Consider the following 15739-nt stretch of genomic DNA (forward strand, 5'->3'; position numbering starts at 1 on the left):
AGATAATATAACTTGACCGTCTCCAACCTATTGATCAGAACAGACCGACTAATTATGGCAAACATCTCGGAAGAGGATTCCCGGATCAACTCTTGGAACACTGAACTGTCCCAGACCTTGATTCCGAGCTCCGTATTTCTGGGTATATGTATCGTTGTTGGAATCATCGGAAACAGCCTCGTCATCCTCATCTATGGTCTCAAACTGCGTGGAGCGAAGGAGCGTTACTTCATCCCGATCCTTGCCGTGGTCGATCTCCTGGCTCTCTGTGAAACCGCGGGCTTCAACATCTCGTACAACGTCAGCCCCGTCAGGTTCAAGGGCCAGCAACTCTGTAAGTGGAGCTGGTTCTTTGGTTACATGACGTCAGTAATGTCGATATTCCTACTGCTGGTCATCGCCATACAGCGGTACCTGAAGATCTGTCGACCGTTTGGTAAGCAGATGACGCTGGAGTGGAAAAGAGTGGCGGTGCTCAGCACGTTTATTGCGGCGGCTCTGATTTCGGCACCTATTCCAGTAACGTATGGGCTGGACCCTGCGTACAGCGCTCGGTATAACGTCACCGGAAGTGCCTGCCGACGACTGACTCAAGAGAATCGATGGTTGTCCCTTATTCATGCTATTGTTTGCAATGCCATCGTCGCTGGCGTAGTCTGGGCTTTAATCATTTTATACACGTTAATCGGGCGAAAAATTCACTCTCAGATGCAGCAGTGGAAACATCAAAGAACCAACGACAATAACGTGAAGATGACAAACTTGAACGATGGTACCAGTGGCACAAACTCAGCAGACAGAAATAAGCAAACAATGTTCAAAATTACAGCCATGTTTATGCTGATCTCTTTGATCTTCATCGTCAGCTTCTCGCCCAAGGTCGTCATCTTCATCCTGGAGTGTGTAGACAGTAGGTTCTGGGACTCTCTGTCTTACAGTAACAGGCTCCTGGTTCGATTCCTCGAGGTTCTCTTCGTTATCAATAACATCGCCAACCCGTTCGTATACGCTTTTCTGGACGTCAAATTCTCACAGCAGATGAAGAAAATATTCTGTGACTTAGACTACTCGCTATAACGTGTCGGTTGATAACTGTCGAACTTCTTACATGTATTTTGCTTGTGGTTCATTTGCGTGTATGTAAGTAATCTTATTTTAGTGTTTTGAAGTGTGTTTGGGGAAAAAAACTATTTTATATTTTCGTGTAAGCAGAAATCAAAGTAAAACAACACACAAATCACACTTTTGAATTCGCTATTCGCTTGAACTGACTTTCACAAACGTTTCATGTGAATGAATTTATCCTGAGTAAGCCTAAATTGGGCCAGCTGAATTATTAAGGTAAGAAGTGTTTCGGCCCAAATACGAAGCGGGTCAGATTATTATATATGGCAATCAAAATTAAAAAGACAATTGTTATTGTTTTGGCATTGATAAACGTTACTAGTATTTAAGACAGACAGGCCCTCTAAGGACGGTTTATTTTAAGACAGACAAGATCTATATGGTCAAAAGGTCAAAATGAGATGAGGAGGTGTTATAATGAACTATAGTTTTCTGTAAAAGAGATGGTAAAATTGCATGAGTTTGTTGTTAGTCATAGGATTGTAACGGAAATGGCCTTCAATGAGATACTGGTGCACGGTCTTCCTGATCTACGCTGGTCATCTGTAGTACTTTAAGACGAGGAACTAAAATTAGCAGGGAGTGGGAGGGTTTAAACTGTTATCAAATTACACTGTATAAATTATACAAGATAACATTTTTGAAAACGATTAAAAAATGTCATCACTTAAGTACCCACTTATTTTTGTAAAACCTACCTCGCTACATTCGAAATATTTGTAAATTAAAATGGTGAACAATATACTTTTTGTGCTCTTATTTTGAATATTTTGTCTATTAAGGGAGTGATACGAAATTGTGCTCACGTCTTTTGTTGTTATATAAACATTGTATATAGTCGCAAACCATTTTAACAGGTTCAGTGACCCTAGCCATGGCATGAACGACAACTCTCGACTTGAGAAACATTCAGTATTTATTGAGATTTCCTCTGGCAAATTATTATCACTCTTAGGTGGAAAGGGACAATAACGCAATATATGTTTACACTGAAATTGTACGTTGCATGCGCATATGCATGTATAAATAAGTGGGAGGAAGATTGGGGGGGGGGGGGGGGTGGGGCTGGTGCTCACGACCCCTTCTTGGTGAATTTAAAACTTTTCAAGTACACAAAAGGCCTCGGATAACTTAACCCCCCTCCCATAATCCCTGGCAAACAAAATTATTATTCGGACCCTCATGGGATAAAAAATACTGGATCTCGTGCATACATTGGTTTTAACCTTCCTGGGAACTATTATAATATATTTATATAGCGGAAACAGGAACCTTGTAACAGATTATTTCTGTAGACTAGGTTATCGATAGATCATCACTCAGCGTTAATCTGTTGATCCAGACATTTGATGATCATCAACGTTATACAGTTCAAAACATAAACTTGTTTTTTAATCTGATTTAAATTGACATGATAGAAACTTAATTGATGTGCTGTGGATTTAATTTTTAGTTGTGCGATAATTTTTAAAAGTATGTCACAAAATTCCCGCTTTTTTTCTTTGATCTAAAGCCCGAACATTCCGCACAGGAAGAGATCATCGTAATATATTAGATAATTGAAACATTTTTTTGATGATAAGACATACAGACATTTGTTTGAAAAAACAATAACTCAACCATTCAGATAAATACTTAATGTACATTGTCTCCGTCTGGTCAACATGGTAACATGTTTAACGCCATCAGTTATATCATTTTTATTATATTATGAGTTTCACATGCACAACTCTTGGTACCAATTCGTCAGTCTTAAAAAAGAAGCTATAATAACAATGTATGAATACAAGTTCAGTATGGAGAGAGTATTTAAGGAATTTTATCGGAGTTTTTGTATGTAAGTAGCGTGCATTTGATGTAAGATTTTAAAAGATTAGTGCGAAGGTTTCTCGACTTGTTGCAATACTGCTGTTGTCAGAGGCAAAATCCCATCGTGATCCTTGGACCGGTAAATGTCCGAGTAAAAATAAATTGGCGGCTTCGAGAGAATAATGACGTATATCTCCGCTATTTTAAGACCAATCAAATTGAAATTCGGCATGAGTGTATCTCAGACATTACTTTTATGAAAATACATGCATATTGCGAGTGTTTTAAAATTAATTGATTTATTAGGCTTTTGAAGCGAGCTGGTAGTTTTTTATTTGGGTCAGGGTTCGACCCCTTTCTTTATTTATGGTTACATTGAAATTAATGTTAAAACGGGCTTGGTCCCTGTGATTCAAACCTAAGCAATTGCATTTGAAGTTTATTTCGCAAATAACTAGCAACCATTGTGATAATGATATTGCGTAACGCGTAACTTTCGCGAAAAAACGCATAAAATTCGCACATGAACGCGCAACTATCGCGAAAAAAAATGCTAGACTTTCGCTAATAAATTGCTTCATTTAATGAAAAAAGAATAATTTAGGGTCTTCTGTAGTTCTTTTAAGAGATATGAATTATTGATCACTTTATATCATTTCAGAGACATCATCATAAACTCAAATAATGGTCATGCTTATGTTAATGCGATATTTTTTCATTTTCCGTTGATTTACGAGTTCTCCTAAGTCGTTTGTTTTTTGGGGTTTTTTTATAAATGAAATCTAGTGAAAGTATACAAAAACCCGTACAGCTTATAAAAGCGTAATTAATCGCGATTATAACGCGAAGCTTTCGCAAATCAACGCGTATCTTTCGCGAATAAAAGCAAAACGTTTGCAAAAACGAGTAATTTTTGGGAATCAATTCAAAATTTGTGAATAAAAGCGTAACTTTTGTAATATAACCGCTTTACTTTCGCAAAACATTTTTGCCAAAAACCGCAAAGCATAGTTCCGCAAATAAACGCGAAATTTTCTTTCGCAAACAAAGGAGAAATGTTGAACTAAAATATATTTGATCGGGACTGCGGAAAAATTATTGGAGATAATTGGGAAAGAACCAAATGTCACACTTGTAAAAGACAAAATATACTGCTGTTTGAGTATTTATTCACATTGTTACGAATAAAACATTAATCTTATAATCGCCCTGTATTCATGTAAGTGCATATACAGTGTTCTTAATTTACAAACCAAAGATTGAATTGTTTTCTTTGAATCATATCATACTGGTTCCTTAAAAGTTATGTTTATCATGCTATCATTAGATGCATGGGGTGTGATCAGGGCTATTTAATGCATATAAACTATCAACAGGTAAAATATACATTTCACGTGATGCACCATGTTAATTGTAATATATTGTACAATTAACATTTGACAACACTTTAAACTTACTATGGGAAAGGGACGTGTAAATCCAATTACGTCTTCCGTGAGGACGGGAAACCTCATTGCTGTCTGATAATTTCGTAAGATAATCTATCAAACATCATGCATAGATAGAAATCATCCTTTAAAATTATTAACACTTATGAATGAGTTTGACAACGCTGAGCAATATGACCCACATTTGTAAGTCTGTCTCATTTCCCCGGTAAACGAACGCGACTTTATTAGCACATATCCTTGTATCATATCGCCTTTGATTTTACATCAAGGAATTTGATGTTTTATTTTTCTCTCTCTGAAAGGAAGAAGTTTGTTGAACTAGTGAAATTTTAAGTAATTTTCAATCTAAAGTATTGGTTAAAACTACAAAGGATACGAAATAAATTCCTGACACTTCAATTAAAATAATTACATAGAAAGAAGATATAATCAAATTTCGAAATTAAAATAATACAAAGATATTATGATCCTTTTTTTATTTGTGAGTAATTAACATTTGAAACATTAGAACCATAATTTTACACAGTTACAATTTCTCGGTCATTTTGTCTACATATACATGTCGCCATTGTTGGAGTTATGAGTTGCCTATTAAACACAGACCAAAATATGTATACCTGTACATGTACATTTACAGGGACACAATGCCATATTCTTTATCAGACACTTGCTATAGCTTGAATTTGTAACTTTGCCTTGGCTTTGAAAAATAAATTAAAGTCTAGCTGTAGGCTAAACTCTCATTTACAACTGGCCGTACGTGTTTGGTGATTGTGTGTTTTACGGGTTTGTCAGTCTTGGCTTCCGTAGCTGATCATAGCCGTTATAAATCGTGCTGAAATGGTTAAGAATGCAACGTAAGACAAACGGACGTTTGACGTGCCAGTCGTAGGTGTCACGTACAATTTTGTTTGTAGACGGGTTGCCACTCGCAACGTGCGATGCCCATATGAGCCGTACTTGAGTCTTACGTTTATTGTGCAACAAACGTACGTTAGCGATGTGAATGACAGTAATATTAAAATTCTCTTTGTAGGTCACTTGGAAGTCATTTAACACGTACGGTCAGTTGTGGCTGAGGCTTAATATGTTGATGGTGAGCACAAGAGACTTGCAGTAAACGTACATATAACGCAAGGAACAAGTGAGATCTCCTTGCATCATTCGTGCAAGTCAAATCGTAAGGTCATCCCACGGGTTCCTTAAGTGAAGTACAATTGGACCTGCGTTTACACGTTTTACATCTCGCAAGGAAACCGTCCTTCCAAAGTCGTAAAATGCACTTGCGTGTCTCACAAGATTTTTCATTAGAACCTGCTTATAGACACCAAACGCACGCACGGCCAGTTGTGGTGTGAATGAGGCCTATTGTGTGAGAATTTGATTATAATAATCAATGCAACGCGATTATCTGTTATGAAGTTATGCTTTTCGCAATGATAATTTGATTGCTTATGTGTGCAACAAAAAAGTATTAGGAACACTATTGGTGAGTTGTTATTTTTGAATCTATGATTGTTGACAATTGGGTGTACTAAATAATCGCCATATGGTGTACAAAACAGTCGGGTGAACCGAAACAAAACGTATTTTCATTTGTATCGAATTTTGCATATTATGGGTACATCGTATTCTATCTTGAATATTTCATGCAAATGTATCTATTTTTTTTTTTATATAAATAGTATATTTTCTAATATCTTATTCATCTTTTGAGCTACTCGGCTTCAAAACAATTTTAAAAATGAACTGTTTCATTGCCTTGTGTCGGAGCAACGATTCAAGATTCAAGCAATTTAAGTGGTATACTGTATAGAATAATATGGGATTTGCGAATTTAATTACACAAGTCTTATGAATTGGTAAAACACAAACACAACCCAATCCAATGAAAATTGGCAATTCTGAATCAAAAAAGATCGTCAGATATAACATTTTAAAATCTATATGCAGTCAAATTAACAAGACAAATCTGTAAAAAACGGAATCTTCTATTGCCCTGTTAAACTCTATTTTTTCTTGAATACATCAAAATATAAGATTAACGTCAGCTGGACTGCAAGTACTTTTAGATTAGAAGCCCGATTTGTCGGATGTGGAAACACTAGTTAGGAAAATGTTCCGACTGTTCTGGATACAACTTGTAAGGCGTAAGATTATGCTTATAAGTACAATGTATGTATGTTTGTTTTAAATCGCTGAAAAAAATTAAAAAGACTCAACACAATTTTGCGAATGCTAGAAGCGGTAACCATTTGTTAAACTCTGAACACTTTTGATATAGTGCTTCAGCGTTTGACAAAAAAAAAATTAATGGAAGAAATTTTTAATAAAAATTCACCATAAATGGCATTTTCAGCTGAATTGCCAAGCTTTGTTCTATGACTAAATAATTCAGCATTTAATCGAACCGACACATGATTATCTGATGAAAAAAAGATCAATTACTCTGTCATAAGCTTTTAAAAAAGAAGGTAGCTGGCTTGACTGCCTTTATTTCATTTAAATAAACTCTTTATTGATTTTACATATCTAGTGATGCATAGTTTCACAGAAATATATTTTAAAAATTTAATTCTCGTTATGAAAGTGCGAAATTTTCAACGATTGTTAAAAATGGCAAATCGGCCATTACCTTTTATTGGAAGATATGAGTTTAAGTACAGATCCACGCGCGTAAAATTCTGTCAATATGGACTTAAAAATGAATAATTTAAACAATAAAATGCTTCATTTTGTGATTCATGCGGGATATAAAGGTTGGGACATTACAGAAAAAATACATATTAAGCTGCATTAGCAGGTTATGTAAATTCTTTTCTGCAATGATTGCTACCTTAATAACCCGCATGAATCATCAAAGAAAGCATTTTATTGTTTGAAGCACACTCGAAGATGTCAATACAGGTGTATACATGTAATTAGACACACCTTTTAGCTCACCTGAGCTGAAAGCTCAAGTGAGCTATTCTGATCACATTTTGTCCGTCGCCCGTCTGTCCGTCTGTAAACTTTTTACATTTTGAACTTCTTCTCTAAAACTGCTTGGCCAATTTCAACCAAAGTTACCACAAAGTATCCTTAAGGATGGCAAGTATAAATTGCAGATATTAAAGTCCTATCTTTATATAAGAAAAGGGGGCTGCATTTTTTTAAATCTTATTCTCAAGAACTACGTACTGAGTCGAATTTAAAAATACAATGACTGGTAAGTAGTTGAGTAAGAAAATGTAAATTTATGCTCTCATATATTTTGATCGCTTTATAAAGTGTGTGTGTGGGGGGGGGGGGGGGGGTCGGGGGGGGGGGGGCAGAACGAAAATATACGGAATTGGATAATAACAGTGTACCCCTACCAAAAGATTAGTTTTATATCTTGCATAGGAATTTTTATTTTCGGTAAAAATGGTAGAAAGGTACAATGTCAAATATTAAGTGCATGCAAAAATAAGTTTAAAATTCGAATACTTTACAATATTTATTTTCGTTATTCTACCGAGGGGCTATATGGCACAATATCCTTTGAACGCCCATATGAAGTCATTGATGCTCAGGTGAGCGATGTGGCCCCATGGGCCTCTTGTTTATAAATAGCAAGAAAAAATATTGATTTAAATATATTACGTATATACTTTTTATAAATCATAAACTTATATATTATATATAATGGACTTTTTAAATTTTTAGAGTAATAGAAAAAGTAATAAAATCCCCCTGAATCTTTTTATTTAATGTAGTATTACACAAAGGGTATCATTAAAAATATACGAATGAACATCATAATACTTAAAAAGAGATCACAAAAGTATGAATGTACATCTAGAAGTCATCTAATTTAAAAAAAAAACCAGTTTAACAATGTATTTCCGTGTTGTAAGTATTGGTTAATTACCACATGAATAATATAGTTTTTTTTATGAAACAAAAAAACAAAACAAAAAACCCAATCGATGTTATCTACAGGTTTACGCATCAGCAAAAAGCAATTCGTCCTGGGGTCTTTCTTCCTGTTGAACACAACAACTGCCAGTTCACTTTCCTTCGCCTCGTCTTTACACATGAGGCGCTAGATGGACATCGTGGACACTTCCGGTAATCTTTCAGAGGAGGTACGCCTCGCGGAGATAAGCAAGGAGATCTCTGGGGTCCTCCTCCCAAACACCGTCTTCTTGGCGCTCTGTATCTTTATTGGAGTCCTTGGTAACGCTATTGTCGTGTTTGTGTACACTGTCCGACTGGGCGGGGAGGGTGAGGGTCGATATTTTGTCCCGTACCTAGCACTGGTGGACGCCTTCTCTGTCAGTTTCTCCGCTGGATTTAACTTGTCCTTCAATCTATTCCCTGTGAATTACAATGACGAGACGTTGTGTAAATGTGGCTGGTTCCTTGGGTATCTGACCACTGTCATGTCTGTATTACTGTTACCGGTGATTGCCGTCCAGCGATACCTGAAGATCTGTAAACCTCTCGGCCGCCAGATGTCGCTTCCATGGAAACGTTTCTTAGTTTTCCTGGCTTTCCTTGGATCTGTCATCGTCTCTGTTCCGTCTTATTTTACTTACGGATTAGATTCGGTTGAAATAGAGAAAGGCAACATCACAGGAAATGCTTGTCGTAGACTAACGTCTGCCGACTGGAAAACGTTTTCTCTTATTCACAGCGCCATCTTGACTTCGATGATTGCAGTAATTGTTTGTCTGTTACTAGTTCTCTATGTGAAAGTGGGTAAACAGATTTATTTCCGCTACACAAAATCAACTAAAAACACAACGACTAGGAGCAGTAAATTAAAAGAACACCGATTGAAAGTTTATAAAGTGACGCTGATGTTTATGTTGATAACCGCCATCTTTTTCGTTTGTTTTGTGCCAAAGATGATCTTGTTTTTGTTTGAGACTACCTCCGACCGGTTCTGGGACACGCAGTCTTCTGGAATGCTGCTAGGACTCCGATTTGTCGACATGTTTTTTGTTGTTAATAACATTGCCAATCCAATCGTTTATGCGTTCATGGACGACCTGTTTTCGGCGGAACTTAAGCAGATGCTTTCTTGTAGACGATCAGCCATTTTGCGCAGACGACAGGTGACGGTGACGTCAACTGTATGAACTGTTATCAATTCAAGAATCTTATCAACCCGTTTTCTTTCTTTGGACTGATATTAAGAAGACTTAAAACGTTTTTATTTATATTTCATTTTGTACAATACAGTTGTTTTAAGTTCATTTAGTGATTATTCTTGGTTATTAACTTAAGGTGGTATGTGACACCTCCATATTGTGACTTACTTTCTATCGAAATAAACAATGAAACCAATTATTATTTTCAATTTCTTATTCTTTTTTCTATATCAGTTAGCTAACAGCGTAGCGCAATGAGTTAGAGGGTTGCCTACGGATCTGTAACTCATGAGTTCGAATCCCACTGGGGCTTTTATAATTTTTAACTTTTCAAAATATTTTAAATCTTAATTTTTGATCAAATTTTGTAAACCGGTGAAAGTATTTCGATTATATTGTACTTTTATTCACATTTATATCGACAGGTGTCCCATACCACCTGAAGTATGGGACACCTGTCGATATAAATGTGATTGTCATCTAAAATTCGGAGATCCTGGACAGGGGTCTGTCTGAGGTCCTTAGGTCCTAAGCTCTATTGCCTGTTCTTAAAACTTTTTGTGAATTCTGTCGCAGAATGTCATTTAATAAATGCATAATATTGTATGAGGAATACATGTATATTAATGAATTAAACTGTAACATCAATAAACCTCACAGTTTAAAATTTGTTGATACATGTAGCATTTTGGTCGTTGGAAAAGTAAGATATATTTAATACTTGTATAAACATGATTTAGCATTGCCCTACCCTACTCAGTTATCAGCTACTAGTGCTGCAATACAATCAGATAAAGCAGACTGGGCGGATATTTCGAACATATTCACTTATTTTTTTAAGCTATGATATTTTGATTTCTTTAAACACAGTGACTGATCAACACTTTATGGTGGCTACTTTAAGGATGGGCTGGGGTCGAGAGATGCAAATGTAATAGCGCCTTCCTTGAAGTCGGAAAAAATTGTTGTCTGAATTTTTAATACGATAACCAATAAAACATCATGAATAAAAAAGGAATTAACCTGTTACATTATTAAAAGACACATTAACCTGACATTGATTACCTAATTATATAAGTCTGTCTCATATTCCCGGTAAACGCACGTGCATTTTTTTTAGCACATATCCTTGTAGTGATGGAGCCAATTTTTTACATCAAGGAATTTGATATGTTTCCCCTTTGTGGAGGAAATAGACTTTTTCTTTAATCAACATAATTTATACTCATTCATCTATTCTAAATATTGGGAAGAGCTGCGGAAAACCAGGATTGAAATTCCGTTTCGACCTGACAGTTTAATTTCAAGATAGAAAATAATTCAAAGTTAGGTATACATAAAAAAAAAATTCATTTCGTCACTTGTATATGACCACAAATCGTTGATCCTTTAATTAGACGTTATAACCACACGCTTACACAGTCGTATGTCTACTTAATCATGCGTATAGCAATTGTTAGAGTTATATGTGGCCTATTTAACATTATATAAATAGTGCCCGTTTAGGAGGGTAAGAGTTGAAATTGACACCCCGAGAAAACTATTGTCAACCGACGCGAAGCATTGCATTTTTAAAAGCCCGATTCTTAAAAAACTAGATATAACTCCATCACCATATTTTCACAGTGGTAGTGAAATACCACTAGTAGATGCCCCTGAAGATTTCGAACCCCAAATATGAATTCTAAATTTTTAATTGCGAACTAGTTCACTATTCAATTGCGAACTGCGTTCTAAAAACCGATTGCCGTTTTTTATCCTAAACGGGCACTATTTATTTTATTTTACTGAATGAGAACCAATGTATGGAAAGCGCTAATCAAGAATGCGGGTTTTTAAGGATAATCGGCTATACTTTCGTGGGGTATCTTGACTATACAGTCTGCACTTTTAGATAAAAATGTAAGCATTTCAGTCACTTATAGTAGGCGTTTATCATCAGACTGATTGTTAATGTTTGACTTTTATCCATTTAAGTTAACTTTGGAAGTTGTCTTTGAAAGATGTTTATTGCTATACATATTCCACGAATATATACCAAGCATTTTCAGTTAAATTCGATCACTGGTTCTTCTCCATGCCTTGAGATTTACACCAAATATAAACATACCATCGTTATTGAAAGCTTATTTATGTTTGCGTAGTAACATTTTGAAAACTACACTTAGATATCATGCCGGCTATACTTTTTTCAGGTAGATCGCATGTATTGCGTATTATGCATTACATACTCAACACTACTGCAGTACACATTATGTAAGAATATTAAGTTTTAGATTCCAAACAATACTACATATCACATCATTTTACATGTCATTCAAACATTAAGACTGTAATTGCTGTTTAAAAATAAATACAGTTGGATTGGTACTCTGAGAGGAATTTGAATTTGAAGCTATTCGATGTCTGTGGTAAAAAATATGTATCTATAGAGAGTTCATCTTAACACATATAATACTTTTTGAAGACATTATGTCTCAATAAAAGACAACGCTTAATTCTAATTTTCTCTTTTTAATTTGATTTATTTTTTGAACTATGTAATTTTTTAAAAGTTTATCTTTTCATAACATATATAAACATAGGTAATCATAGATTACTAAGCTCACCGAGACGGAGCATCACCCTTATGAGACATCACCTTCATAAGACCACCTTTATCATTTTATATGAAAATCATACTTTATGATCTTGGTTATTCATGGATTCTGTTTTGACAAAATATTGTATATCATCTGATAATTTTTTTTATGATAATCATATGTTCATATGTTTATCAATTCAATGATATAAAATTAAATATTGCATCATGTCATATATATAATATATATGATCATATAATCCAATAAAATACCATAATAAACAATAATGAGATATGATATTGTAACGTATGATATGACAATGTATTGTGTTATACCTTATTGTATTTGATCACATAATACACTATCATAAAATATAATACAATATAGTATTATATTACAATATCATATTACATAATACACCATAACATTGAAACATGATATTATATTGTATAATATAGTATGATATTGTATTGAATGACACTGAAACATATTTAATACAGTATATGATATTATATCATATAATACAATATAATTTGATTCCAACATTGTATCTTATAAAATGATACAATATTATGTGATAAAGTAAAATATTATAAAATACATTATTATATGATACATATTGTATCATATGACACAATAATATATATTACAATATCATATAATACAATTTCATGTGATATAATTCTATATTACTAAAACCAATATCATATTATAAATATTGTATGATACAATATTATAGAATATACAATATTGTATCATTGGATACAATATAATATTTTGCAATATCTTATGTAATTGTATCATTTGATAAAATAATAAATTAAAAATACAATATAATATTATACAATATTGTATCATAATATACAATACTATACATAACAATATCATGATACAATATCATATCATACAATATCAAAAAAATTGATACAATATCATATCGTGTCGTATAACTTCTTATAATATAACATATGATATCATATTGTATCATATCAAACAATATTGTTTCATATCATACAATACTATATCATAGGAATCATGTTATATCATTTATCAACAAACACATCTATCTATCGATCTGGTTTGAGTGAGGTAGGAGATTTCTTTAGCATCCTTGATAATGGAGATCAGGCTCTGCATCTGAAGCAACCTCTGCGTTTAATTTATAATAAAGTTAAATCAACTATGCAAGCTTTCATCTATAAAACATGTGACCTGTTCCAAAAAACTAAACCTCATCCAGCATCCGAAACCTATGACTCAGATTCAGCATTCAAGCCCATCAGGTGCATTGGCATCTGAAGCTACCTCTGCGATTCATTCATATTACAGTTAAATCAACTATGCAAGTTTGAAATAGTATACTATCATCTATTAAACATGTGACCTGTTCCAAAAAACTTAACTTTATCCAGCATCCGAAACCTATGGCTCACACTCAGCATTCAAACCTGTCAGGTGCATCAGTATCATAAGACACACCATCCATGGAAGTCTGGTGAAGTAAGGACAAGTAATAACTAAGATATCATCATCAGAGGGCACCTGTTTCAAAAACTTTATTTAACCAGCTCTTAAAACCTTAACCTCCTCCAGCATCCGAATCCTATTGCTCAGATTCAGCATTCAAACTTATCAGGTGCATCAGTATCATAAGACGCACCATCCATACAAGTTTGGTGAAGTTAGGACCAGTAGTAACTAAGATATAATATCAGAGGGCACCGGCAACAAAAACTTTAACCAGCTCTAAAAACCTTAACCTCTTCCAGCATCCGAAACCTATTGCTCAGATTCAGCATTCAAGCTTGTCAGGTGCATCAGTATCATAAGACGCATCATCCATACAAGTTTGGTGAAGTTAGGACCAGTAGTAACTTAGATATTGCTATCAATGGGCACCTGCAACAAAAACTTTAACCTGCTCCAAAAACCTTAACCTCCTCCAGCATCCGAAACCTATAGCTCAGATTCAGCACTCAAACCTGTCTGGTGCATCAGTATCATAAGACACACCATCCATGCAAGTTTGGTGAAGTACGGACCAGCAGTAACTAAGATATTGCTATCAAAGGGCACCTGCAACAAAAACTTTAACCTGGTCCAACAACCTTAACCTCCTCCAGCATCTGAAATTTAGGACCCAGATTCAGCATCCAAGTCTCTCAAGTCCATAAGTAGGTCCAGATGCATCATCCATGCAAGTTTGGTGAAGACAGGACAAGTAATAGCTTAGATACAGGACCTGCAACAAAAACTTAAACCAGGTCCGGACGCCGACGCCGACGCCGACGCCACCGCCGACGCCGACGCCGAGGGTATAGCATAAGCTCTCCTTGACTTCGTCTCGGTGAGCTAAAAATGTTGAAATCGTGTAAAAATTCCGTATTTTGTAAATCATGGGTTTGTGCGTCACCATGACTCTATGTTTAAAATAATTATGATAGTATTAACAGTGGTACGATGTGTAGTTGAAGTAAAATTGTTGCAATAGGTATATTTGGAAACATTCCGCATACTTACATTACTGTTTAAGATATAAGTACGTATGATATAAAACTAAGTAATATATCTTTAATACTCAAATCAAGCATAACATCTCATTTAAAGCAACTCATTACAAGAATGCGCATAAGCATATTAGTCTCTTTACTTGCCTCTGATAGTCTTTAAACACCATCACAAGCCCCGCAAAGTGAAGTGGTGCAGTTTGTTTACATGTACAAATGGCGACTCTTGATCTCGAAGTAAATTTTACATACTTGATTTTCCGAAGTCGGTGGCGTGCTACGAAGACACTTAGAAACAAGTAAAGAGACAATATCAGTAGTAAATTGCATGAAGAATTTAATGGTACTAATTGTTTTCACAGAGTTTGCGTGTAGGTAAGGTTAATAAGTCCAAAATTAGCGCAAGTTTTTGTGCGCAATAAATATACAATATTTTCAATGGGTGGCACTATAGCTCCACGGTCGTCCATCCGAATTTTTCAGACTCAGGGAGCTACAGACCTGCAGCTACGATACATGTACTTTATATGCGTTTATTTACAACCAGGGACAAATGAGAAAATACCAAACGTCTCGGTGATGCGATTTTAAAGGCTGTTTTATGCATCTTTTTTTTTTATTCTAAAGAAAACATTAACAAAAAATCCTTTAAAAAAGCAATGTGTTATTTCACTTCATTCCTGTAAAGGATCATTGTTTCGAAGATTAAATTCTCACATATGCCGTGTCCACAATGACTTTTAAACCGGGTATATATTTTCTTTTTATCTCATACGTGTGATGTATACTACCCGTGTAGTAAACCTTAGCTTTATCAAACGGGTGATGTTTTATCAGATTCTTCCGGTCCGAACTGTTTTTGACACAGCCCCTCGCTTCACGCTTGAGTGATTTTGAAGATTTTCAAGTATATTTAACATCTACTATTTCTACAAGCAAAAATTGATATAAAATGAATTTTGTCGAAGATTTAAATTATAAATATGAAATAAAACACATAACTACGAAAGCCGAGAAGGATATTCAAAATACGAGATTCGAAATACGAGATTCGAGATTCGAAATTCGAGATTCAATATCTAAATTAACCAATCAAATCATGGATCTGAAACCTGTATCCTAGCAACATCAAACTGTTCTAAATA

The 15739-nt window shown here is 34.8% G+C and overlaps 2 protein-coding genes across 2 annotated transcripts; both read left to right on the top strand.

The window, feature by feature from the left end:
- LOC128167124 (cholecystokinin receptor type A-like) lies at nucleotides 1-1863 on the top strand. Its single transcript, XM_052832672.1, has one exon. It carries the CDS (start codon nucleotides 55-57, stop codon nucleotides 1075-1077), a length of 1023 nt encoding a protein of 340 aa, XP_052688632.1. The 5' UTR covers nucleotides 1-54; the 3' UTR covers nucleotides 1078-1863.
- Nucleotides 1864-8238: 6375 nt separating this feature from the next.
- On the top strand, nucleotides 8239-9689 carry LOC128168112 (somatostatin receptor type 3-like). Its single transcript, XM_052834218.1, has one exon. It carries the CDS (start codon nucleotides 8456-8458, stop codon nucleotides 9491-9493), a length of 1038 nt encoding a protein of 345 aa, XP_052690178.1. The 5' UTR covers nucleotides 8239-8455; the 3' UTR covers nucleotides 9494-9689.
- Nucleotides 9690-15739: the final 6050 nt, after the last annotated feature.

Source organism: Crassostrea angulata, chromosome 10 (assembly GCF_025612915.1).
Source record: "Crassostrea angulata isolate pt1a10 chromosome 10, ASM2561291v2, whole genome shotgun sequence".
NCBI lineage: Eukaryota > Metazoa > Mollusca > Bivalvia > Ostreida > Ostreidae > Magallana > Magallana angulata.

Bases quoted from the DNA above. Each gene is read 5' to 3' on its own strand.
- LOC128167124 (XM_052832672.1), top strand. From the start codon at position 55: ATGGCAAACATCTCGGAAGAGGATTCCCGGATCAACTCTTGGAACACT.
- LOC128168112 (XM_052834218.1), top strand. From the start codon at position 8,456: ATGGACATCGTGGACACTTCCGGTAATCTTTCAGAGGAGGTACGCCTC.